Source organism: Cryptomeria japonica, chromosome 2, assembly GCF_030272615.1.
Source record: "Cryptomeria japonica chromosome 2, Sugi_1.0, whole genome shotgun sequence".
Classification (NCBI taxonomy): Eukaryota; Viridiplantae; Streptophyta; class Pinopsida; order Cupressales; family Cupressaceae; genus Cryptomeria; species Cryptomeria japonica.
The window spans coordinates 632536785-632563460 of record NC_081406.1 but is presented as its reverse complement, the minus strand read 5'-3'; the positions used below and the strand labels follow the sequence as shown (position 1 = coordinate 632563460).

General features: G+C 36.1%; 1 protein-coding gene across 2 annotated transcripts; it reads left to right on the top strand.

Annotated features, from left to right (window-relative positions):
- On the top strand, window positions 1-26676 carry LOC131057455 (peroxisome biogenesis protein 16). Of its 2 annotated transcripts, none has more exons than XM_057991640.2 (9): window positions 1-410; window positions 649-706; window positions 1340-1595; window positions 1853-2064; window positions 6154-6407; window positions 6961-7028; window positions 7111-7172; window positions 7334-7452; window positions 25944-26676. In XM_057991640.2, exons 1-8 carry the CDS (start codon window positions 342-344, stop codon window positions 7393-7395), a joined length of 1041 nt encoding a protein of 346 aa, XP_057847623.1. In that variant the 5' UTR covers window positions 1-341; the 3' UTR covers window positions 7396-7452; window positions 25944-26676. The 2 variants fall into 2 exon arrangements, with proteins under 2 accessions (XP_057847623.1, XP_057847624.1); XM_057991641.2 differs by lacking the exon at window positions 25944-26676 and adding an exon at window positions 22255-22675.

Here is a 26676-nt window from a genome sequence, read left to right as displayed (position 1 = left end):
GGTCCTGTTATCCCATGCAGATATCAGTCTGCCATCATATAGTGTATAGAAATACTGTGCTAAAAGGGCGAGATTGATAATGGTGAACTAAAATTGTCACCATTTTCGGTGCATGTTTACACGTCTCTGGATTGTGAGACGAAATATGGTTTATTGGGTCTGAATATATACTAATCAGTCGAACGTCATTAAGATTAGTCTAGCTCGTAGATGCCCATGAAAAGCAGCACGAATGGAAATATTCTTCAAGAGTGCTCAGATCTAAATACAAAACAAATGCTCTTTGCACACACAGATATTCAAAAACAAACAAGTGGGTGAGTTACAGTCAAAAGAAGGGCATGGAGGCGTACAAGCAATGGGTGCGAACCAACAGGCACTTCATATCTTCTATGGAAACTTGTGCTAATGTAAGACGACTCCTCTGCATAATTTCTCACTTGTTTATTTATTGATACCCAAATATTGTATTGGGGTTTTTGCCCTTTGCTATTCTCAAAACATTTATAAGGCTTTCAGATTTTATTTGGGCTTGTGTCTGATTTATGTGACATATGGTTAAGCTGCAGCACACATACTAATACTGATTGTATGCTGCGACTGTTTGATTTGAGAGTAATTTCTGTCTTCCTAATTATGGTCGTGCAGGCCATGACTTGGTTTCTTCCCGAGAGGTTTTCTTCTTCTGAGATTGGGGCAGAAGCTGGTATTCGTTTTTCTTTTTCACTTTTCCCAATCAAATGTAATTTATTTTTTTAACTCATATACAGTGTCCACTATATTCAATCACAAGACACCAATATTGGTATACAGCTGAAATGAAAAATAAGTTCAGAATTAATGGAATTTGAATTTTACCAAGCTCACAGATTACTTTATGTAGATGGCTAGAATCTCCATCATTTTAGCTTGATTTTTGCTCCGTGAAAATCAAATTATCCACTAAATCCAATCAAAAGATACTTATAAATTGTGGCCTTTACATAGCACTTTGGTACACAGCTGAAAAAAACAATGAGTTCAGAAGTAATTGAATTTGAATTTTCTCGAGCTCAGAGCTTAGTTTAAGCAGATTACTGGAATTTTCACTATATTAGCTTGATTTTCCCCGATGAAACTCAGATTACTGGAAATTTAAATTAGACTATCTTGATCTAGTTTGAATGTTAAGTATAGATGACAGCCTACGTTAAGCAATTGCTGAATTGGGTCCAATTACCTTTACATAAAAAAATTAATTAAGATCTTCCGAGAGTATTGAATTGTGGATAGTGACCTTAAATTTACCAATTAGCCCATATGTTTTAGGGCTTATGCTTGAGTTTCTTTGGTTTTCCAGTATCTGCATTTGTTGGTCTAATTGCGGCCATTAACCAACATATTATCGAGAACCCACCCGTGCTTCCTCCCAGGAATGTTGGAGCCAACTCACAAAGTCATGCTCAGCATCCATACATTGGTCAAGAACCACGATTCCCTTGGTCCTTATGCATATCAGCAGTAAAAGAGACAGAGGTTTTCTTTGAGGTCGTTGCGGAGCATTTCCTTGGAAAAGATAAGATTTGGTCTTTCCTGGCTGGAATGGAAGGTGCTAAGTAAGTAGATTTCCTTTATAATGTCAGTGGACTGGATATCTGGTTCTTAAGATTAAATTATTGAGCACATTATTAAATTTTTATTGTCTTATGCAACTGTTATCCCGGTTTTCTTTGAAATCAAAATGGTATAACATCCGTTAATTAGATAAGTGTGTAACTCCTAATGTTTTTCTGTAAGAATAGGGTTTGTGAGGATTGGATATTTTCCCGTTTAATTGTAGTTTGACTTATTGTATACCTGGATGATAATGCAGGGCAATTATTCGGTTGATTTTGTTACATAAAAGTGGGTACAAAATGCTAATAGATGGAGGAGCAACAGTTAATGTAGACGAGGCTGTTGGGCCACCCGATTTTCCTCACTGGAGTGCAGGTGGTAGAGGTTTGGAAGGCAGAGCAATGCGGGCATTTCAGAAGTTTGGAGAAAATGTTCAGAGATCTCATTTGTCCTCACAGCAACCCTCATGTATGTTTAAATCTGGTGGCATATTCTATTTTACTTCCCATTCCAAACCATCAATAGAATCTTGCAGATCATCTTAAATCTGAAATTTTATAATACCTCAGAAGGATCACTGTTTTTCAACACCGATGGAAAGAAATGTATTCATAGTTTCATAAGTAGTGAGAAACAATGTGCTGTACCTCTCATTTGAAAATAATAACTCCAAAAAACTGCAACAGTAATATCCTGGTGTGCATACATTGTGTGGAAATTATATGGTCTAGTAGGAAAAGAAATTTAATATTAACATTAAACATTTTGTTAATTTGTTTAATGAGTTTATTCTTTAGTTAAGGTCCATGGCAATGTTAGCGATTTGCAAGCTATTTGAAATGGGGATAATTATTATTTTTCCATAAGAAATATATGGAAAATTCCAGAGACACTTAATGGTGCTTGAGCAACTGCAATTAACTACTTGCATTATGTTACTTTGCATTTGTGCTTTGCCGTTTTGAGTTGTGGCACATTTAAGGTGTGTATACTTGGAGTAGCAAAGAAGTCTTTACTCCAGCTTGAAGTATTGCATCCTGCTACAACCTTATTTGTGCAGTAAGAAATAGTATCTGAGTTTCTAGGCTCATGAAAGCACTTCTGGTGCTGTTTCAGATTTTATTCTTTTAAGTCGCAGTGTGCACTATAACCTTTCGAAGCAATTATTAATCAAACTTCTTAGGAAGTTGCAAATATGTTTAAGACATTCCTATCATATACTTCATATTGATATAGACTTTTGTTAGTCTGCATATGTAATCTGTTTTTTATAATACTAAAAATTTCAAGCAATCTTCGCTTTAATCATTTTCAAGTGAAACTGTTGTATATTTGTGTTTAACTCATAAAGGGATTCATCAACAGAAAATTTGACCTGTCATCATATATCACAAACTTTCAAGCAACAGCATCTTTATTGAATCTAAGCTTTAATTTATGGAAATATGATGAGACCAAAATCATACTCTCTTCAAATGTTGGGGGTGTCAAGTCTTGTAGCTTCCTGCTTAAAACAAACTTCATTGGAGCGGTGCAACAGTATTTGATTTATTCTTAGGAAGATTTTATTAGGGATGTAATTGTAGTCTGTCTGTAATGTGTATTCTCTGCATAAATTAGTTGAAGTTGACTTGTTAAAAGACACCGTGATGTCTCCAGCAGTTGAGATTAGTGGAGCTGTTAGAGATATTGATAACAGTTGTGATAAATTCAATTTTTTAACTGTTCCTAGTTTACTATTAATAATGCATTTCAGGGCTTTATTGGCCAGTTATGAGATGAAGTGTATGAAGTTGGTCATGGGCACTGTAGTAGTACTAATGCATAGTACTACATTAGAGACATTGCTAACCTTGTTTTTCAAATGGCAGTTTATTTTGTTTGGATAAATGTGGTTTGTTACACTGACAGATATTTAGGCATTGTGATAGTTACAATAAGGTATAGCAATTCTTAATGGGCATTGTTATGATAGCATTTCTTTTAGTTTTATTTAATAAATATGCTTTATGCTGAAGTAGATAAATACAGAAGTCTGTAGTGACTAGTATTTAGCACAAGCATACATGTTCATTGTAATTACAACTGGTCAGAACAAATAGTTAGTGTGTTTAAAGGGCATAAAATTTGGGATTATAACTAGACTCTAGATTGATTACTTCCTTCTATCAGCCTTTTGTAGCCATTGGAGGTTTTAGTGTCTAGTCACTACTGCAATCACTAATGCAGATGGTGATCGATCTGTGAAATGTTGTCCCCTTCTGGAAGCATTCTCTGGGGCATATCAAACCACATATTCTTGCTTCCTGAAAGAGTCAACTACTTTCCTCTATTTGCTTGCCAAATCACGGAGGCAAATATGCTCTACCCTTTTTTCCACTGTATTTGCAGGATAACCATCTATCCATGTTAACAGACACTGGGTGGACTACTCTACTTTCTCAGATTGTACAGCCACACCCTTTTAGCCTAGGATATGCTCTTGAGGAGATCATCAGAATTGGCCTTTTATGGTAATCTGCGAGAATGCTGGCCCTTCTGCTCTTGACAAGCATGAAAATTATAGCTCTTTTCCCCACAAACCCTTCTGTTGGCTATATCAACAGTTCTTTTCAACTTGGGGCTTCTAAAGGATTGTTTTGTATTTTACAACTCACCTATGGTTTACCAGGTACCTGCTGAGGTTTGCTCCTCTCATATTAGGTTTCTCTGCTATCTAGATTTAGATTCAATAGTATTTGTGCTTTATTTCCAGCGTCTGTTTGGTACTCATGTTTTGCTTTTATAAGTTACAACACTTTTGATTTCTATTGGTCTACTTTGATCATTCATCAAAATGAAAATAATTTCTTTCTCTGTTTCAATTTCTTTCTTTTTAGGCAAGTTATTTGAACATCTTTTTTGTATAAGTTAAACCTGCATTCTGTGTATGCTATTTACTACCATTATCTATGTTAGTTGTTGGCCCTTTGCTGCGAAGATTTTATGTACTATTATTCATGTGCCTTTGTCAACCACACTCCTGTGGTATATGAGTGTCTTATCTGTGGCATGGAGTAAAATTATCGTCTAAAAACTACAGATTATTGGACAATTCTGTAGCACATGCTTCCTGTTGAGATAAGCTTAACCATTCAATTTGCTATCTTGGGTCGATGGTGCCAAAATCTTATGAGACAAATTAGATGTGAAGGAACAACATTTTAAACTGTTGCAATTCTATGCTTTTTTGTTCTAATTGGATCATCTAAATGGGTTTAATTACAGGTTTTTGAACAATTTTTTGGCAAGAAACTTTCATTTTGTACAGTCTTTCTCCATCTAATAAATTTCTCCATTGTTTCACAAGTTGAAGAAACCACCTGTCTTTTCACAGTTACAATCTATAAGAGGCACTGAGATAAAACATTAGAGTAAATTTTACTACTTACTCCTGAGGAAGAAACCTGAATTAGGTGTAGACAATGATTCAAGTGACTTTAATCAGCCTTCTAACAGGTTGCAGGTTGTTGCATGACTGCTGCACATTAAACTCAACCAAACTAATCTATGTGAGGAAGTGGACAAAGTCATTCATCCAAGGGTTAATACAAAATAATTTGCAATTGCCTCTTTTCCACCATCCAAAGCATAGCTATTTTAACGCCATTTTTGATTGGAAAGATGCCTTGAATAGTTTTAATGCTTCAATGAACTAATCTGGAATATTTTCTTTTTCCCGTAGAAGGCGAGGAAGTTGGTTAAATGGGTTATCAATCTGTATTACTTCCACTTCTTGCAAGCTCTTCCACATTGCTGTCCATATGTGTGTGTTGTATACTGTTTGGTCATCTGTTTCATTTTATATGGAACTATGCGACGGGAAATTTGCAAGGACCTCCATTAAGCATCTGGAAATATTGTTGTGGTATTGAAAGTCTTGGATATGTCTCAGAAACGTCCACAAACTTTTCCCAGCCATTTCCCAAAATGGAAACATCCCAGAAATGTTTACATGTTTTTTTCGTTGCATTCTGACATGAAAAGGATCATTCTCAGTATTTTTGGGGATTGCATTTCGTTGAAGATCATAGAAATTACAGCTCTTTTCTTATGACGCATTTGCTCCTTCAAAAACATTATAACCATAAAGCCAACAAAAATGTGTAATACAAAACCCATTGATGAGAATAACATCATGATGCTGACTCCTGAACAGATGCCAGCCAAGGATGTTTATGAACTTACAAAGTATACTGACATTACATGTGATGCTCTTTTTTTGGTATGGGAATTATATGATTTGAAACACCTTTTATTTATAACTTTATGGTGCTCATGATAAAACATATGTGGGAGAATCATATCCGTGTTTGTCTATGCTACTTGATTGCTGTTTTCCTCCTCCTTTATTTCATGATGCCGTATCACACTTGTTCCTAAAATGCAAATTAATTCTATTTGAAAATCTTAATTTGTGTTTCATTGATGTACTTCTTTCGATGTTTAATAACTTCTGGTTGATGTCTCCTTGCTCAATAGAGCTTGACTCTGTTTTTTTTGTTAGTTTTGTTTCAGCCACCAAAAGATCAACAATGGTGTCTATCTGGCATGAGAAGGGACTTAGTGGTGAATGTTTTGTGCTGGGGGAGGTTCTTCTTATTTTAAGGCCATTTCTTTATGCATTATTTACAAGAAAGTATGGGTCGGGGTCTTGGAAGCCTTGGTTCGTGTCATTAGCTGTGGACACAGCTGGAATGGGTATTATATATAGGGTCACATTGCCAAGGATTGGAAGAGGTTCTTCATTATCCACAATTGAGAAACAAGAGGTAAGGTTTTTATATTTGAAACTTTTAGAAATCTGTTACTTATGTTTCAGATACACAGATTTCTTAGGAGGTACTGCCAAGTCAAAAGACAGGGTTTTGAAACTCTTTGAAGTCGGAAAACAATATGGTTACTGAGGTTGAACACTACCTTTAGCTGAAAAATTGAATCTTATGCCTAGAAAATAGCCTGTTCGTTCATGATGCTTCTATAAATACTCTTCTATGCATTGCCAGCCATTCATTTTAATTTTTTTGTTTCTAAATGAATAGCACAATATATGGGATTTTCTTTTGGAGTAGAATTAGAAATGGTGAAGAATATTACAGTGCTGAAAAATATAAAAATCAGCAAAAGACTGCCATTCATATGACAATGCTCTAGTCCCCCAAACTTTTGGAAAAAGATAAGTAAAATATGGTAAACTTTAAGGTATTGATTGCAAAACCATTAATTCATTGGATCATTATGAAGCTTTCTATTTTCTGGTAATGGTTAGGGTTAGTTGGAAATCTGGCATTTGTAAGGAGACACTACTGATAATTTTCCATGCAGTTAAAAAGAAGGCAATTTCTATGGGCATTCTATATCATGAGAGATCCATTCTTTAGCAAGTATACAAGGTAAAAATTGAGTATGATCCATATCCTAAAGTTAAAACTAGACATTGTTTTCATCGCTGTTGACTCAAAGTAATTATTTCAGGCATCGACTGGAACGTTCTGAGCAGCTGTTGAAGCCTGTTCCAATTATAGGAAATTTAACAGGTATAGCTCATTGTGATGATTTTTATGGGAGCTTACTTGCATAGATGTATGTTTGTCATCATTTATCACTGATTTTTTTTTTTTAATAGCATTTGGACTTCATACTCAAGTGCAGTAAGTTCTTCTGACAGTTATCTTGTAATTATTCTCTATGGCTGCAGCAAAAGCAGTGGAGCTTCTTATAGGTGTTCAAACACGCTACTCATACATTTCAGCATCATGAACATGATAGACAGTTTGACTTATGTTTTACTTGGTGTATCATTCCACTCAACACACGGTGAGTGTTAAACTAAAGCTATTGAGCATCTTAAATTATTTTTTTCTGCAAAATATCTTATTGGGCTTTGCATGCACTTCAAGATGCATTGTTTTTCTTCCTTGTTCCCACATATAACATATGTCTCATACAGGTTAATATGTCTTTCTCAAGATTTTGTATGTGGTTAGATTTTAGGCACATTGCAGCAAATTTTGAAATCATCGTCTGCTGTTATAGGCTATTCTGGCCACATGGATGTTCAATGATCTTGGTAATGACAGCCATTGTGTCAATTTAGGCTTGGGATCTGAATGTGGCTTTAAGTGTATAAGAGCATGTTGCAGCTGAATATTCGGCTGCTAGTATCAGCTCTATGTGAAGTACTTAATATTTTGAAAGACTGAATTTGGTATTGACTCTAGCTGCAAAAGGTACACATTCATTGTGAGTGCTAGAAGAAATTGGTGGTTGTTTTATATCAGTCATTGCAAGGATTCCAAGGCATCTTGCATATTAACCCATAAATATGTGAAGATCGCATGCCATGAGAGATTCTTAAGACTGTGAATGTATAGTTATTCATAGATGTTGCGGATGAAAATTATCTGGTTCCCTTCAAACATAGGAGTAGCTTTTACACACACCATTGTGTCTTTGCACTAGTTTTTTCCCCTTCATGATATTGGCATAATGGCTTACCTAGTTTTACATGTTCATTTGCATCTGAATATGTATGGGTAAGTAAGAATATTTAAGGTAGCCTTCCCTTTTAGTGTAAAGGGTACAACTTATGTAGGAAAGTAGTTGTGAGCGAGGAGTTTCATTTTATAGGCAATCATTATCTTCCCATAAGCTCTTAGATGCCTTTAATTAGCCATGGGGGAACTTGTAGCAGTAGTTAAAATATGTTGCTATTCCTGCATTTATTAGGTAACCATATCAAGTATTGAAGCCCACCTGTATGTTCTCATTGAGTTCATCCCTAAGGTTTATGCTAAAATATTTTTGCCTGCTAGGTAGGAGAGTGAGGAGTTTCATGATGTGAGTGAAAGATGCTTTTTTTTTGAGGTTGCCATGGGAGAACTTGGAGGTACTGATTGATCTTATGGAAATGCTCACATACATAACGTAACCTTATGTGGAAGCAATGTGAGGAGTTGAGAAGAATTCAAAATGAGAAAGAAGATAAATGCTGACAAAAGGCAGTCCTATGATGCATTGACAAAACAACAAGCTTGCAGCAGATGCTAAAAAGTGGTACTCAAACTTTTATTTCCATTTTAAATTTTCAACTTATATGGACCTTCCCTTTGACTAACCAAATGTGGAAAGGGATTGATGCTTGAGTGAGAGCTTTATGCCTGACTTTTAGGCTCTGCTTGTTTTGAAATTTAACCATGTTATGTCAGTTATGATACCATCAAAAATATTTTGGATTGAGGGAAGGAACCATTAGAGAGAGATAAATTTATGGTCCCTTTGGTACAATCATGGTAGACTATATAAGGCCTACTCTTGACATGATTTAAAAGTTACCCAACCCACAATTGTATTTCACACAACAAAACATAAATGAATTGGCAGCCACAAATGTTTTGGGTGATGTTTCCGTCAGATGTTCAGACTTCAACACCAGTTGCCCCACCCCTAAAAAAAGTATACAACTAGAAGCTCTAGGTGGGAAGGTTATGGCATTGTTGAGTAGAGTTATGAATCAAAAGAACATCACCCATATCGAATGTGGTTCCTATTATGCATGAGGTCTGGGAGTCTAGAACCTTAGTGAACTGGGCTGATATCGTCTCTTTCTATGTGGACAAAAGAATTGCTAAAATTGGAGGGAATGGTTTGTTTATATGCTTAATTCAAGTGGAATGAGACACTCTTTCTTAAATGGAGTTCCATGTGATCCCATCCGTGCTCACATTGTTGTTGTGTATAAGCATAGGTATTTACTACATTACACTAACGTATATGATTTTTTCTAGGTCTTGTGTGCATAGTTACTTGGCTCGGACTCGGCAAGCTTATTTTTGACTAGGACTCGGACTCGGCAAAAACTCGGCCAAGACTCGGCAAACTGAAAAACCCAAGAAATTCAAAGATTTTTAACGATTTTAAACTCGTTTCATGTATTTTTTAATAAATAAACCTCAAAGACACAATAATCTCATCAAATAGAAGCTACTTTGAACACATACACAAGTTTACATTCATCACATAAGTATAAATGCAAATTTTAGGCTTGAGTTGAAGGAAATGAGCTATAAACTAAATAACACATTAGAAATGCAAATAGTTTCAAATGTATTCAAAATTCATAGAATATGAAATCCATGTCATCAAAAGTTCAAAACATGTATCAACATAAAAGCTAGAGCCTAGAAGTCTAAGGCTCAGAGGAGCCAATATCAGTGATCACTCGACCCCACAATCCGAGGCCCAATGCTCACACTCGCACTACCACCACTTCTAGATCTAGGAAATGGAGGCCGAGGATTTGAAGAAGCCTCTCCACCAATGGCTGCCATTTCTTCCATTTGCTTTCTTTTTAATTCTTTTTTCTCTTTAACTTCCTCTAATTGAGCTTGCACTTCACGTATAGCCTCAAGGGGTGCTTTTTTGCATGTTTTTGCATCATGGCAGTCTATTTGTGCAATGTGATATTTCAACTGGTTAATACCTCCCCTATTATATTTTGTTTTGCAATAAATACATGTTGCTTCTCCTTTTTTTGATCCGGGGATGCCATGTTTCCAAGCCTTATCTTGTCTAACTGGGGCACCACTTCCACTACCGGTAGGTTGAGACATTATGCTGCAATACATTATAAATGAAAAAAATCAGCATAATGTCTCTTATTCTAATTAAGTTAAAACTTAAAAATAAATAATAGAAAGAAAAAAACAAAACTAGGGTTTCAACTTTCATATTTTTTTCCAACAATATAAAGTAAAACAAAAACAAAACAAATGTACAAAAAAATGGAAATATGAAAGTAAGAAAATAAAAAAATAACAAAAAAATGTAACCTACCTCTTTAAATTTGTTGGAAACCTCTTCCAAATCCTTCTTTAACTCCTTTAAATGCTTGAATGCAAGCTACTAATTTGCACAAACAATCAACAATTGCAATCTCCTCTTCAATCTATCTGCTGGTCTGCTCTTCAATGCCTCTATTTTTAAGCTCAAAACCCTCTTTTTCTCTCCTCGTGTTTGCAAACAAGAAAAAAGACTTTTTAGGGTAAGAGTGAAAATATATTCATCTTTTGTTCCACTTAAAACAAATACTTCTTAAATTTTTTTTGCATTTTTATTCTTGTTGGGCGACAGAGTCTTGGGCTTAGGACTCAACGAGTCTGCGCAGACCTGGCTAGACTTGGCTGAGTCCGGGTCCGAGGTCCTCTGGACTCGGTAGAGGTGACTCGCTGAGTCTGGGCCAGACTCAGCGAGTCTTGTAACTCAGCAAGTCTTGTAACTCTGCTTGTGTGTGAGATTTTATTGTACCCTTGCCCCCACATTGTTTGTGGAAGCAAGAATGTCTCTGAAGGATATGTGGGCCAATTTTTAATGCCTTGAAGGAACATTCATTAGATTAGATGAGCTATTCGAAGCTCAACTAAACTGCCCATATATGTTCTTGATTCTTTGTTAGTTCAAGAGGTAGCTTTTTGTAATGTCCCCTCTTTGCACCTAGTTAGCATGGGAATACCATTAGCCTATTTCGAGTCCTTGTAGGCTAAATGGTTTTTGGTTAAGGGACTTTGTGACCTGGTTGAGATCGTGCAGGGGTTTCTTGAGCTTTTTGGCAAAGTTTTCTATTTTTGGCAGGGAGTTATTTTAGTACTTACTATTTTTAGTTAATCAATGGGCCCCCAATTTCTTCAGTCAGTGCGGGGTTCCTATCTTTAACTTAGGTGAGTTCAAAGGCTTTAGAGAAATATTTGTGTTATTGGCAATTTCAATCTTTTTTAATGTCGCCTTTAAGCCTTCAGAAAAGTACCCCAGGGCCTAGTTGAATAACATTGTTTTTAAAAGGGGGACCATTTTATATCCTTAACTTAAGGCTAGAATAATGCCCTAGAAAGTGGATTACTAAGGGAGAAACGGAAATATTTAAAATACAAAATATTTTAAGAAGGAAAAAAAAGTGGGAAAACCCTAAAGTTGCCCTAATTTACTCTCTCATTCTTTAAAAGGGTGATTGAGCCTTCATTTGTGCATCTTTGTTTTGGTGAATATAGGATAATGCTGCTGGAATTTCTCCAGAGAACAGAAACTGCTGGTTAGAGGATGAAAACCCTCAGCTGGGACAGTAGTTTCGGTGGTGAGAGATCCACCCTAACTGGTCATTGCATTAGTGATCGTGGTTTCAGTGATTTTTGACTTGTGTAGGGAACAATGCAGATTTTCAAGGTTTTCTGATTTGGGTTTCCAGTTTTGGTGTGTGGTTTGAATGTGTGGTGTGGGTTTGGTGTTGACTTTGTTTCATTTTCTGCATGCTGGAGTTGATTTTCAGAAATCTGGAAAAAGCCCTACTCTAAGTAGCTGAAGCAAACTTGTAAACTTATCTCTTGAAGGCTGGAGATTATCAATCTGGGTATTACTTCTATTGACTTATCACAGTTAGCTGATCCATTTTGTGCCATCATTTGCATTGTTTGGCAAAGTACAGATTTTACTAGAGCAAATCGCTCCTCAAGGTAAGGTGGCTGTATTGCCTGCCCTTGGCTGGTGTTTCAGACTGAGCTCAAATCAGTCATAATTGGGGTCTAAAATCTGCATATTGTGACATCATTAAACAGGGGTAATTGCTGGTAAAGTTTTAGAAGTTGATTGCTGTTGGTTTGGCACTCGCATGTGCCCTTTCTTGTTCCATGGGAATGAGTTTACTGCCTTTATTATGTTCCATTTTATTATCAGGACATTCTGATTTCAGCTGCTTGTCTTTTTGGTATTGTTTTTGTGTGAGGAATTGAACATCAGTAGTTGTATCTACTAATATCTCCTATGGTTATGTATTGGTTAGAGTGATTTCCTGTTAAAAGCTTTGTATAATTGTAGGCATCTGAAGCTAACATTTAGTAGCCAAGCCTGCCTTGTTTTCTATAGCCTTGTTTTCTATATTGTTTCCACATAATTTTTTCAAAACAAAAAATGAGGGGTGAACATTACACTTTTCAAGTTGTCACAGGGGTCATTGGGTTTATGAAGAAAAATAAGTTGGTGATGTTTTACATGTTGCCTCACAATTGGCACAAAGGCCTTGCCTAACTTTCACATCCAAAGAGGGTTGAGGATGAAATGGTTTCATAGAGGTTTGATAAAGTGTCCTTTAGAAGGTATGATAAGTTTGGTAGTGTGTCTACCTTTATTAAATCTCAAGAGAGGATGACCTTGGAATATATGCATGAATGTAGCCGAGCAGATTGGGAATTTGAACAATTGATGATGTCTGGAAAGGAGAGAAGATGAGCAATAGTTGCCATAACTGCCTTGGAATCCTTCCCCTTTAGTAAGCATGCCTAAGCGATTAAACTCCCTTGAACAAACTACTACATTGGGCATGGTGAATTTGAGGCCTCTTGGATTTGTTGACCATCAAAATTCAAAGTTGATTTCCAAAAGCTAAGGACTCAACATGTGGTGATTGTAAGGCATTAAGGGTCATTTTCTGATATTGAGCAACCCCTCCTTTCTCAACAAATTCCCACGTCATGTGTATGAATATTTGTCTCTTCCTCTTTGCAAGACCTTGTTATTATGATGATGATGGCATCACAATTGTGTTGTGACGTTTTCACACAGCTCCATTGCAAATGGGAACCCCCCCCCCCCAATTTTTTTGCTTGTATACTTTGATTGTCAAAAGATGGTTAAGTCAGGGAGTCATGTTTCATGTTTGGAGTCCATGGAGCTTTAGGATTGAGTTTTAGAGGCAAGATGGTGGAAAGTGCAAAATGTTGCGAAGTTGTCAAGGAAGGGATTCAGTGAAGTCATGATCATATAGGGCTTAGGTGGAGCAATCAATCAAACATGTGAAGTGGTCTCAAAAGTAGATGATAGGCGAAGATGTGTGATTGAGGATAAAGAAAGGGTTTCCAAGGATGAAGTGTGAAATCCCAAGGCTTTACAAAGAGAATCATGGAGAAATCAAGGAAAATCCAAGAAAATTCCATAAGTTATCAAAATCTACGACTTGGGGAGAGGAGTGAAAGTTTATCCATGACTCCATGGAATCCACTACTTTTGGTGATGCCTTCATTTTATCTTTCATCCCATAAAATCCATGACTTTCTTGAGGAGAGGTGATCGAATTTATCCATGAGGTCAAGAAATTCATGATTAGCCTAAATCCACGAACTTGAGGAATCCACAACTTGCTCAAATCCACGACCTCATCAATTCCACTACTGGGTGAAATCCCCAACCTTGAGGTCAGGATGAGGAAATTTGTCCACAACTTGCTCAAATCCACGACTTTAAGGACTCAATGCTCAAATCAGGTGAGAGGTGGGATCATCAATCTATTTGTAAGATTCCGCACTGAAATCTTATCCAATCTGCTGATTTTGTTTCCAATTTTTGTCTTTGGCTTGCAAAGGGATTTTGTTGATTTTATTTTGTTTTTGATGTTTTTCTGATTTTTTGTGTTTTTTGGCTTGGAATGAATAATGAATGCGAGATACAAAAAAATAAATTGACTGCAAATTAATTCCAGAATTCTGAAATTTACAACAGCAAACTGTAATTTCAATAAATGTGCTTATTTCACCACAAGAGACAAATTTCATACCAGGAGTCCAAATGCCTACCCTTGAAGTGCACTTTTTATTGAAGGATCTCACCAGAAATGACAATATGGAGCTATCAAGCTGAGGCAATACCTCCAATGAGATTTATTTGCTTGCACTAGAATTATCAAAAACAATTATTGAACAATCAAGTAGTTCTGCTACCAATTCCTCTAGTCTCCCAGGCAAGATCATTGAATTTTCCCTGTAATCCTCAAAGAAATGCTCACACTGCTCATATGAGATTGAGAAAGCCCGATAAAACCACTTATTTGCTGATTGCTACCCTTAACAATGAATTTCCTACAAAATTCAAACCCTTATTGCTGCTGATTTATTTTTCTAACCCTGTTGATGTCACCAAGAAGGTACGACCAGCATAGGATGACCTCTTGGAGCTGAAAATTGTTATTTGCTGCCCTTAATTGCCTCCAATGTCTGATCTCCTTGCTGTTGCAGGTCTGGGAATGCTGATTAAGACTGAATCTGGAAGCCCAAATGGAAATCTTTAGTGAATTTCCCTGAATTATGGCCTGGGTTTTCGTCCAAGCTTGCTTGGGATTGAAGAGTTTTCGTTCTCCAATACTTGTATGCTGCAAATCTAGTCATAGAGCTGCTATTCTTCAAATGAGAGATAAAAATGATCAAAAGAATGATGAAGAATGACCTCCAAATGCTTTTTTAAAAGGCTCCAAACCCTAGGTCGTCACTTTTAGGGTTTCCATATTTTCAACTTATTATTTTTAATAAAATCTATGCCCTTCTTTAAAAATTGACCCCTTAGGCATTATATTTTACTATTATAATGTTCTCACCTTCTTATTACAACATTTTATGCCTCAAACGCGTAGGAAAAAGTGGCCCAACTTATTATAAGTTATTTTATTATAAAGTGATTATAATATCACTTTAATATAATTTATTTAAATCCATAACTGAGGAAATATTAAAATATTTATTCATAAAATGCAATCCAAGACCCATAACTGAATTCTATCTGAAGCACTGTGGTCACCAATGCCACCTGAGTCCTACAGGCTAATTGGTAGTTCCCCCTAAAAAATAGGAACTCGCTCTAAAAAATAGGAGAACCTCACTCCAAACTCCAAAAACTGCTCAAAAGGCTCTGCTCTACTCCGTGGTCCCCCGGGTGGTAATCCAGTCAACTGTCAGTTCTCCCTAAAAAATAGGAGACTCCCCTAAAAAGTAGGAATTGCCGTGTAAATGCTCAAAATGGCTCACAATGCCCTTGCAAAGCTATATGCCCCTCAGAATGAGTCCCCTAACCATCTGGTTGACCTAAGGGAATTGGAGTGATAGGTCAGCCCTCTGCTCATCTCCTATCGCCTAGAAAGGGGACATTACACTATCCATGACCTTCACAATTCTACGAATTTAGTGACTCAATGCTCAAGTGGAGGTGATCAATTTTTCAAGATGCATGATTTTGATGGCCTGGTGTTTAGGATGGCTTTGACAAGGAGAGTTCATCTCAAATCAAGATACAACAACTTATCCTTAACTTGGAGAAATCTATGACTTCGAAGTGAGAGGAAGCGATTCTATCCTTCTCTTGATGAAATCCACGCCTTGATGAAATCCATGCCATGATGAAATCCGCGACTTGGAGGCCTCGTGGGTGATGTTGAGTGAAAGTGGCACTATTCAAGTTTATCCTTAGAATCTTCCAAAATTTGCAAACAAAGGTCTTTTAATGATCAACTTGAGTGAGAGATGAAGTGATCAGCTTGGGTGAAGATCAACATTTGTCCATGAGACACAAAAAACCACGCCCATCCTAAATCCACAACCTACCAAAATCCACGCCCATCCTAAATCCATGACCTACCAAAATCCACGCCCAAGCAGACCTAATTTGCACTCTAAAGGCAGACCTAAATTCCTAGAATTCGCAATGCGGAGCAGATGTAAATTTGAATTTGAATTGCATGGTGAAAGTGAAATTCCCCCGTATATTTATATGAGAGTTTAGCAAATGACCTGATTGGGGCCAACTCAAAGGAGAAGTGATATTGAAATGTAAGTGTGTGAAAACATGTGCAAATAAGATGAGGGCCGACTTAAACCCCAGAAGATAAAATGTGTGGAGCAACAATTAGGCTGACCAGACTAATACAACAAACAATTTTAATGGGAAATTATGATAATTGAAACAAAAGGCTCTTGGCTGACTTAAAATCAAATGTGATGGGTGTTTATAGGAGTCCTATAAAGAGAAGCTAAACAAAGTCTCATTTCTTTTACAATTCAAATCAGAATTATTTCACAGCAGGGTAGATTAGGGAGTGCAAATTGACATGAAAAGAGGTGTGAATATGAGTAAAAATATGCAGACCTGAGCAAACAACTGAGCAGACCTGAATGCATTTGAAGCATGGAATTTAAGCTTGGATCAGAAGTGAATCATCGGAGCAGAAATAGTAAGGGTCCCAGTCTGAAAGGAGTGAACAGTAGAGATCTGAGCCTCATCAGGAGCAAAGTTCTGGGAGGTTCCAGACCTGAAACATCAAGCTTACACACCTGAAAGCATCCTCTTCCAAGTGAAAATCATCATTTCCAGAACTGGTGAATCGGCTATAATGTTTGATAATGATTAGCAAGCCTACTCTTTTGTAGCTCTTCAATGTGAATTAATGATGCCAAGGCTTGAAACTTTCATTTTGTTATGATCTTTGCATTGGCCTAAGGGTTTAATTCACTATCCAGGGTATTTCTTTCTTTTTCAAGTATGAGGGTGAATGGAGTCATCAACAACATGAAGAAGTCAAGATCATCGACATGATAGAGGGAGCAAATCAATGTCATCACTATCATTAGGATTCAATCGCATAAAGGAGGCAAATCAAGGTTCGGGTTGCACATTCATGATGAAGAGCATCACAACATCAGGCTCTTCAAGTTATCCAAGGAAAGCGAATAGATTATTCATCAACAACATGCGAGGAAGGATCACAACCTCAACATGAAGATCTACATTTGAAGGAGGTATCAAAGAAAGAGCCCAACAACATCTAGGATGAAAGGCTCAAGGTTTCAAACAACAAGACTTCTATCACACCAAACCTCATCAAGGTTAGAACTTCAAGTCAAGCTGGAGTAAAGGTATGATGTGCCGTTGGTCCCAAACTGTTGTTTCCACCTTTCTTGCTGCATAAGTTTGTTGCACAGTTCAGGAAACTCGAGAACAACATTCGTGGAGGTAATGTTTAACGTCTCAATAAAATGTTCATATGAGCGTGGTAAACTCTTGAGAGTGATCACCACCATGTCTTCTTCCTCCATCTTGCAACCAATAACTTCCAGTTGATCGCGTATATCCTCGATCTTCGTAAGATGCTCCTGAAGAGACATCTTATCATCCATCATTATTGAAAACAACATGTTCTTCAGAAAGAACACTTGACTCTTGTTTGACGTCTCATGGAGATCTTTCAAATGCATCCATATCTTCGAAGTTGACTTGCCAGATGGCACTTGTGGGAGCATGTCGTCGGTGATTGAAAGTTTGATGAGCATAACTGCTTCCCGATTGCGCTCATCGTACTTGTCTTGATCTTGCCCTGTTGCTGAGGGATGAGCAAACTTACCCAGAACAATCTAGTCTAGACACCAGTATTCAAATATCGTGAGCATGAGTTGTTTCCACGTGTTGTAATTTTTGTTGTTGAAACGTGATTGTTTTCTGACATAATGTTGGTCAAAGACGTCATCCTTCATGCTTTCCAAGGCACGAAAAACGAGTTAATACTGCAGCAACAATGAACAGAGCTATTTTTGTTGTAAAAAAATCAATCAAAACCCTAGCACAAACTTTGAGCACATATCTTGAGGCACAAATCCTGAGGTGCATGTGAGAAAATAAACCCTAATTTTTATTGCAAAAAAAAGTAAAAAAAGTTTATTTGAAAAACCCTAGCCATAGGTAACAATACTGAAAACCACGAATTCAAGAACCCTAGCGGTTTAACAGAAATCCTAGGTCGTTTGATAGAAACCCTAGGTCAGATTAAGCAAACACCCTAGGTGGTGATCGTAGAATAATCACCACACCAAACCCACGAATCTTGCAAAAAAATGACACCAAGAACAACAAACTCTCGCATTGCGGGTAACGAAAAAATTTCGCTGCGCGTTTCGAGGAGTCTCGTTGTGTGTGCTGCACAATCCCGTCGGAGAAGATTTAGAAAATCACGTTGTGACTGATACAGAAACACACAATTTCACAGAAGAAACCCTCGCGCAGATTTGCAGACGTGGAAAAGGAAGGATGCGCGCGTAGAGAAAGAAACTAGAAGCAGAAAATACATTTGCGTGGCTAGAAAACGCAAGAAAAAATGTTGTGCGAAAAATGAACAGTTGCAGCAAAACTTTCTTCACATTTAGAAATTGTGACCCAGAAAATAGAGAAAATCCATCATAACGTGCAGAGAAACCATGCCGAAATACAGAGGAAAAAGTAGCGTGCGATATCCTTAGATCAAATCTGTGAATTTTCAAGGAAGAAATCCATGATAAAAAAAACCGTGATTTTTAAATCTTCACGATTTTTTATTGGAAAAATCCACGTTCCTCAGTGCAGAAAAACCTGAGATTTTGTCCCACGAGTTTTAACACTATTTTTTTGTTTAAAAAAAAAATCGAAAAAACTTCTAAATAATTTTTCAGAAAAAAATATTTAGGATCAACTTACAAATTTTATTATTCTAAAAAAAATTTCGCCAATTTTTATTTTCTAGCTTTGATACCATGAAATGGTAAATTGATTATCTATTAATGAGAAACAATTGAATACATATAGCAATTTACAATTCAATGTTTCTAAATGAAACAATCGTTAACAGAAAACAAACTTAGAAACTATCTAAGAAACTGAACTAAATAAACTAAATGGCCATTAAATAATTATTTAATTACTCTAATAATTACTAGGACAATTGGAATTTAATAAGATCCTAAAGGCTCGAAACCAGAACAGAGTTTGAAGGGGAATGCCCTGTAGAAACATAAGTAGCTCGGTCAGAGTTATGTTGGATGAAATGCAAATAGGTATCCTATATCCCGCTCTTTTGAGTAGCAATGCTAAGAGCATGGAATAAAGTGTAATTCACAACCTCATTTTGACAGTTGGTCTGTGGATGGAAGGAACTAGAGAATTGCAATCGATGACCAAGAAGTTTCCGTAATGATTGGCAAAAGTGACTCAAGAAATGTAAATCAGGATCATAAATGACAGTGAGTGGCAGCAACCTAAATTGTTTCAAATGTGCTTGAATAAAAAGTCTGCAACTTATGAAGTGTCAATGGTCTTGGAGATGGCATAAAAAGCATTCTTGGAAACCATCAAAATGCAAGAAATATACAATTAAGTTGTTGTTGAGCGTTGAGTAAACCGCTAACAAAGTCCATGGAAATGGATTCCTGTGGTTGAGAAGTTGCTGAAATTGGCTGATATAATCCAAGCTTAGATTATGATGGATATAATCCTCAGCTTGCTTCTCCAGAAGGCCAATAAAATTATGGTTAAAGATGCTGCAAGGTCTCCGGGATCTCAAAATGCTTATCATAGGAGGATGATTAAGCTTTCTTTAGCAGAAGTTGCCAGCAAGGACCTGTGGGAACATAAAGTTGATTGAATATATACAACCTATCCTGAAAACTGTAGTCAGGAAAGGTGTTCAGTTCATCACTGTTAGATGATGTATCTTGAATAGTCTGGCAAAATTGAGTATCTATGAAGTAGAGAAATTTCCACCATCATACTGCAAATTGAATATTCAAAATTCTAAAGTACCTTAGATTGAGCTCAGCTAAAAAGATATGAGACTTTGTTGGTAAGACTCGTCTTATATTTTATTATCAGATGAAACTATTATATGTAAGATGCTCACTTTAAAAGTTGACATTCTTTAATCGTAGACCAAGAGTTCAAAAACTGAAGAGGTTGGTGATCAATATGTGAACTAGGGCACTGAATGCCCTTGCTTAAATAACACACCTATGGCATATTAGGATTCTCAATCTCAACTAGCTCTTGCAAGTCAGTTAGATCAAACACTAGAGCAAAGCAAAGAGCATCTTTTAAAAGGCAAAATGCTCGAGCAGCTTGCGGACACGCGAGTAATTGGGAATGAACTTTTTGTGGAAGTTCAGTTGGATGGATTGGGCCACACCTGAAGGACCTTAATCTGGATTGCATGTATATCATACTTGTTAATGAAGAATCCTAATTATTTGATCAAAATTTGACCAAAGGACTCCCCATCTTTTCTTAGACATTATGTTGATGGAGAAGACTCATAATTGTCTACACATTGACCACATGGTTATCCCATGAACTACTTTAAACCAAGATCTCATCAAGGTAGAGGGAAACAAGTTTGTGAAGATGGGACTGAGAAGAATTTATTGATGATGTTCAGAATGTGGTTGCATTGATAAGGCCAAAAGGTATGGCAAACCCCTCGTACTGTCCAAAGTTGGTCTTAACATCCATCTTCCAAACTGTAACAACCCACCCTAATTTTTTTTTTGCAATATAGAAATGCATATGAAATGCCTCCACATTTTCCAATCACTTAGATCCCAGAGTGGGCAAGGTGAAAGCATACAGTGCTTCAACCACACACTATCTACAATGCATGCAACAAAACGAATGGTGGCAAACTGACTAGAATATACAAGCAGCTGAGCTGGCGTAATCAACACCTTTTCAGCAGATTGTGTTAAAGCAATGCAAGCCATTGGTAGAATGTCTAAGCTTGACTTGGACCAGAATAATCGATAGTGCCAGTTTGTTAAATGCCAAGACAAGTTGAATGATATGCTATTATAACTGGCAGTAAACCATCTAGTTTTACAATATGAAATGCATTACAAATAACAATGTATGAATTAATCTGCTTAAACTATATTATTTTGATTTATAATAGTATTAGCTGCAACCTCACAATTTAGTACAGTAAGCTCCAAAAAATAATGGAATGACATTCCAACAATGATAAAGATCCTAAACCTCTAAAATAAACCTTTGATGAAGAAATATGAGGCTGAAAGTGAACTGTTAATACACATAACTGCTGTATTCACTGACATACCAGTACTGAAGCACACTGTATTCACATGAAATGACTTCTATATGCTGAAATTCACATTACCCAACACTGAAACCTCAACTATAACTCACCCACAAATCTGCTAATCTCTTCAATTTGACTGAAATCACAAAATTACTGATGCCTGATATAAATCAGACCTGAAAATAAGCTCCAAACAGCAACACAATAATTACAAATTTCAAAGATGACCCAAAATTCAACAAATTTCATTCTAAAGTGTACGTCCTGATAATATTATGCCTGGACACCTCTAAAACAGCTACCAAACTGTAGGAAGGAGTTGTGAAATCATCCTCTTTTTCCATGCCATAACCCTTGGACATGATACAGCATGTCTTTCAGAGGTATCACCTTCACATTAAACTACACTATCTCCCTTATAACTATTTGGTCTGCATTAATCTTCCTGAATAGCTGCATAGTGAATAACAAATGGCCAGATAGATGCTGTTGACCTCCTTTGACCTTTGTTTGGTCGATGTTTCTACTACACATCAAATTTTTTTACTATTTATCCAGCTTTATCTTTGATTAAGATACATACTATGTTGATTTATTTGACTAGTGTACTAGTTGCGATGACTGTTTTGATTGTTGTGTTTGTTGCATTAGTCACAATATTCTGTTGATTAATCAAATTAGTTGTGTACCTAGAAATTCTTGAGGTAAGTTGATCAGTTTGATCTTTCATCACATTAAGTGACGAGCATTGATTGTTACTTTAAGTTCAAAAAGACAATGAGTTGGATTTGTTATAAATGAGTTACAATTTCATGTATTTCGATATACTGGTTGATGTTTGAATTGCTATCATTTTGAGTCTCAAGAGGGAACTGAGATTTGTTGCTTATCTATGTCTGGTGATGGGGCTGTCTGGTGATGGGGCTCAGATCTCACATATTTTGTCTACAGAGAGGAGGCTGAATTCTAGTACTGTTAGTTGTCTCAAAATGAAAGACAATTATTGTTTAATTTGTGCCCCAAGTAGGAGGCAGCTTCTAATTTCTTGCGTTCTTGAGAAGATAGCAAAAGTAGTCAACCTCATCAAGGCGCTTCTGGACACCTCTTGTCCTTTCCCCCCCAAAAAGCTGTAATTTATAATTTTATTTTCTAATGGAAAGTGTCAACACCATCCCAACCTAACATATCAAACCCTGCGTAAAAATCCTTTTCCATGAAAGGGAAATTGAAAGCTTTTAAAAAAAATCTCTAGAAAGTTTCATAACACTGAAACATCTGTTTATATTTAGTATAGATATCTTAAATAGATCTATTTAAAAGACATGAAGAGAGATATCAGTGTTGAGGTGCCTATATTAAATTTATGACATGAGTTTGATAGGCATCTTCAAACTAATGTCTCTGGATGTATTCTAGATAAATGTATTTAACAAATTATTTTATTTTTTCCATGAGTATTAAATGCTAATATCTGTTGAATTTAATGAATTATTTTATTTTTCTATATGAATATTAAATGTTAACAGCTATTTGAATTTTGCACTACTATAGATACACAAATAGATAAAATTAAATAGATGAAAAAATGGGCATAATGCTATTATGTTTACTTAAGGGTTATTTTATTTTACTTTAGAACTACTTTATTTACTATATACATGGACACAAATATTAATTTTTATTTAAGAATTATTTTATTATCATTATTTTTTTTTGATCGGTAATCGCTTTTGACTGGAGCTACGAACCAGTGGGGCCACATATAGGGGGGCCCCATCCCCGAGAATATTTCTTGATAGGTGAGGTATTAACACCTCCAATTTGTTATCTGGACTCAACCTTATCACTCCAAACATCCTTATCTCTCCATGCACATCTTATCACTCCGCATCCTTTTTCTACTCCTTATCGCTCCGCTTATCACACCTTATCGCTCCATACACACCTTATCGCTCCACTCCTTATCACTCCATACATCTCCACTCCTTATATCTCCCCCTTCGCTGCATCAGTTACCTCTGCTCCGTGCAAACTACTCCCCCAGCACCGCCATGTGTCTTACCACCAACTTCACAGGCCGCTGAGCACAAACAGCCACCCAATGCATCCCGTCTGCCTGCGTGGATAAACCAGCCCTCACCTGCGTATGGAAACGGATGGGTATAAACACCCCCAAATCTGCACGACCAGCTCGAGAACGCCTGGGTACGAAATCTGCGTGGGCCACCAGAGATGTCACGGGGACACAAGCAGTGTTCAAGAGTTTCGAACCTGGGACCTCCGTATTAACACGGAGTTGCAACTTCCGTTGCACTGCGGGGTCATCCCCGAATTATTTTATTATTTGAAAGGCTATATTTTTTAGTATTACACTTGTTTTACTTTTGTATGTAACTTATAATTTTACTTTTGGACCCTTGGTAATTCTTTTGTTTTGTTTTTAGTTTGAAAAGTGTAATAAATCTTACATACTTGTGTTACTTTTTAATGGTTTTATTTGAAGGTATTGATACATCATACATATTTTAAAACTTTGATGTTTTAATATTTAAAAAATAGATGTTGGCTCTAAAGAGTTATTCTTTTATTTTTCTTTCATAGCCATGACATCAGATGCTTCTCCCACTTTTGCCACTATAGTTTATGCCATTGGTGTAATAAAAATATTATAATCTTTTTCATTTCTTTGATTTTATTAGTATTAACTATTAGACTATTAGTTATTAAGAAAATAGTACTGTTAATTTTTTTCTATATTTTAAAATCTTTAATAAATAATATATCTTTGGCTAGGTTCACCAGTCCCTCATTGTCTCCTAAAATTGGGGACGCCTACCCATATGACCCTCTGTAATTGAATGCTGGAATCTTGGGAAAAACATAGTTTTTAGTAAATTTTTTTTCTGTGTTTTGATTGGTAGATATTTGAAGACTCGCACCTACTGTCATTTTAATGCACTATACTGTTTGTCTTAGAAGCCAAGTCAGAGAGTTACTCAGTCAAGAATAAATTTGGGATGTACTGCAACTCCTGTTTGACTGGCTATGTTATCACAGCTACTTTAACATGAGCACCATGCCCTTTGGTAATCTATCTGCCTTATCTCTAGACTACAGCACCTTTAACAATGTAATTATCTTGTTGCATACAATTTACTTTTATTGTTAATCCTTATTGATACCCACAATTTCATACATTTCATCGCTTTAACCTTTTCCAAACCTTTCTGAAGTTTTTGTGATCCTAAACTTTATCAAGCCTCACTCTCTATAAAATTTCCAAGATTATACCTAGGAGGACGGGGAGGGAAAACATAATGTTGGAAGGCAATCATCGACCCACTTCAAGTAGAGACAAGAGTGCAGTAACGAAAAGCAATCATGTCTTGGAGGGGCTGGGAGACATAGCACGTTGATTGTAATGCAATTATTAATGTACTCACACGAAAATGCATGCATATCGACATAATATAATGATATTTTGCAGAGTTGGTGGATACTTCCCCTTGCCTAGATACGTGTATCTGCATATTGGATACTAGATATGATACTCTTGTATATGGATATGATGACATATAATATATTCAAATATATCCATATATGAGTCCATATAATGGCCATCTGATATGTTTGGATCTGATATTGTACCATCGGTTGCAATATTTTGTTTACTTGCTGGACATGGACCAGTTTGGGCCAGGTTATGATCCCAGTCCAGATCAGGCTTGGGTCTAGCCATTCAGACATGCCAAAATCAAATGGCCTGGTCCAGGGACATTCCCAAGGTGTGCCTTGGGAGAACCCATGGGAATTTAAAAAATAACCCATATATAGTATGACTTAACCCAGCTGCAACAAACTTGGGGAAGAAAACTGGCGAACTGCCAAATCCAAACCCAAATCTGAACCGGCTTCATACAAAAACAGAATTATTTAAATTGCAGAAGAAATAAAAATAAATACACGAAAGACACAAATATAATATAACAAAATAAATATTTTTTAGTGTAAACTGTAATGTCTTATGCCTTAAGAATCTTAGATGTATAAATAATTGAATATATATGTACTTTTATACTAGCTGCATTGAGTAGTATCTGTATTAAGGAGTCTTGAAATTTTGATATATCCATATCTGATATTGTATCCATAACTGTATCTATTTCCATGTAACTCTTATTATTTTGTTTTAAGATATGGTAGATTACATGAAAATGAAATAGTTGTCCAGATAGGAATGAACAAAATAAACTGTTTTTCTTATAAATATAAACATATGTAAGTCTTATTATGGGCATGAATTTGTAATTATTTTTTGTCTGGTTTTGAGTTATCAATGATATGGTTCAGTGGGGTTCTATATAGCATACATTTTTCAGATCAATTTCCCACAAAAAGAATCAAAATTAAGATATGCCAGTGTAAAATTTCAAAAATGTATTGAGTCATGTTTATAGATTTGCCTAACAAATACTAATAATAACTAATGTTTCTCCTTAAATACCGACTTATGATATGTTTATTAAAATTATTGATTAATGTTTGAAATGAAATGATTTGCCAACTATATACACTTCTAATAAAATTTTCAATTTCCAAAATTTCCCCTCTTTTGCAGATCTAGATAGTTTGGATTCTCACTTTGGACCATCTGAAATGGGTCAGTTGAAGCATCATGTTATATTTTCAAATTTGTAAATGATCACCAAATAACTTGGAAGTTAGCTGGTTTGATGCAAGCAACCTGAACGAATGTGTTTTCAAAACCGTGTCAACAAGGTCATTTGGGTGCTATATGAAATTTAAGGTAGACAAATACTCTACATAGAGAGCAAACGACTTAACTATTGTTTGTCATAGGGAATAAGATTATGGCAGAGCAGGGCTAAGCCCCAGTCGACTTGTGGGTGATATGTTTTAAATGCCAGCATGAGATACTATTATGAGTGCTTTTATGGGCATCTCCTCTATAGTCAATAACAAAGAAAATGCAAATTGGGCTTCTGCAGTGGTAGCATACAGTGTAAGATTGATTGTCAATCAATGTGTTAGATGGATTGGTAGCAATCAATGTGTTAAGAATGATTTCTATTTATTGCAATCACAGCCTTAAAGATATTTTACAACCCTTGATCTTAGCCTTGATAGTCTTGTTTATGCATTCAACTTTTGGGTTATTTAAGTTGAATAGCCTGTGTTGAATCCTTGTTCTTTTGCAATTCTTGTCTCACCTCCTGCCAGATTTTGGAGGATATATATGCAAAAGACAATCAACAAAAAATATTTCGTGTTTTATAACTGTAACATAATTGGATACTATTTTATTCAAATAGGACACCATTTTGCATTCA

What these genes read in the sequence shown, in the direction of transcription:
- LOC131057455 (XM_057991640.2), top strand. Translation starts at nt 342, where the DNA reads ATGGAGGCGTACAAGCAATGGGTGCGAACCAACAGGCACTTCATATCT. An exon ending in CCACAATTGAGAAACAAGAG is followed by an intron (nt 6,408 to 6,960) that starts GTAAGGTTTTTA and finishes TTTTCCATGCAG; the next exon opens with TTAAAAAGAAGGCAATTTCT. An exon ending in TTCTTTAGCAAGTATACAAG is followed by an intron (nt 7,029 to 7,110) that starts GTAAAAATTGAG and finishes TAATTATTTCAG; the next exon opens with GCATCGACTGGAACGTTCTG.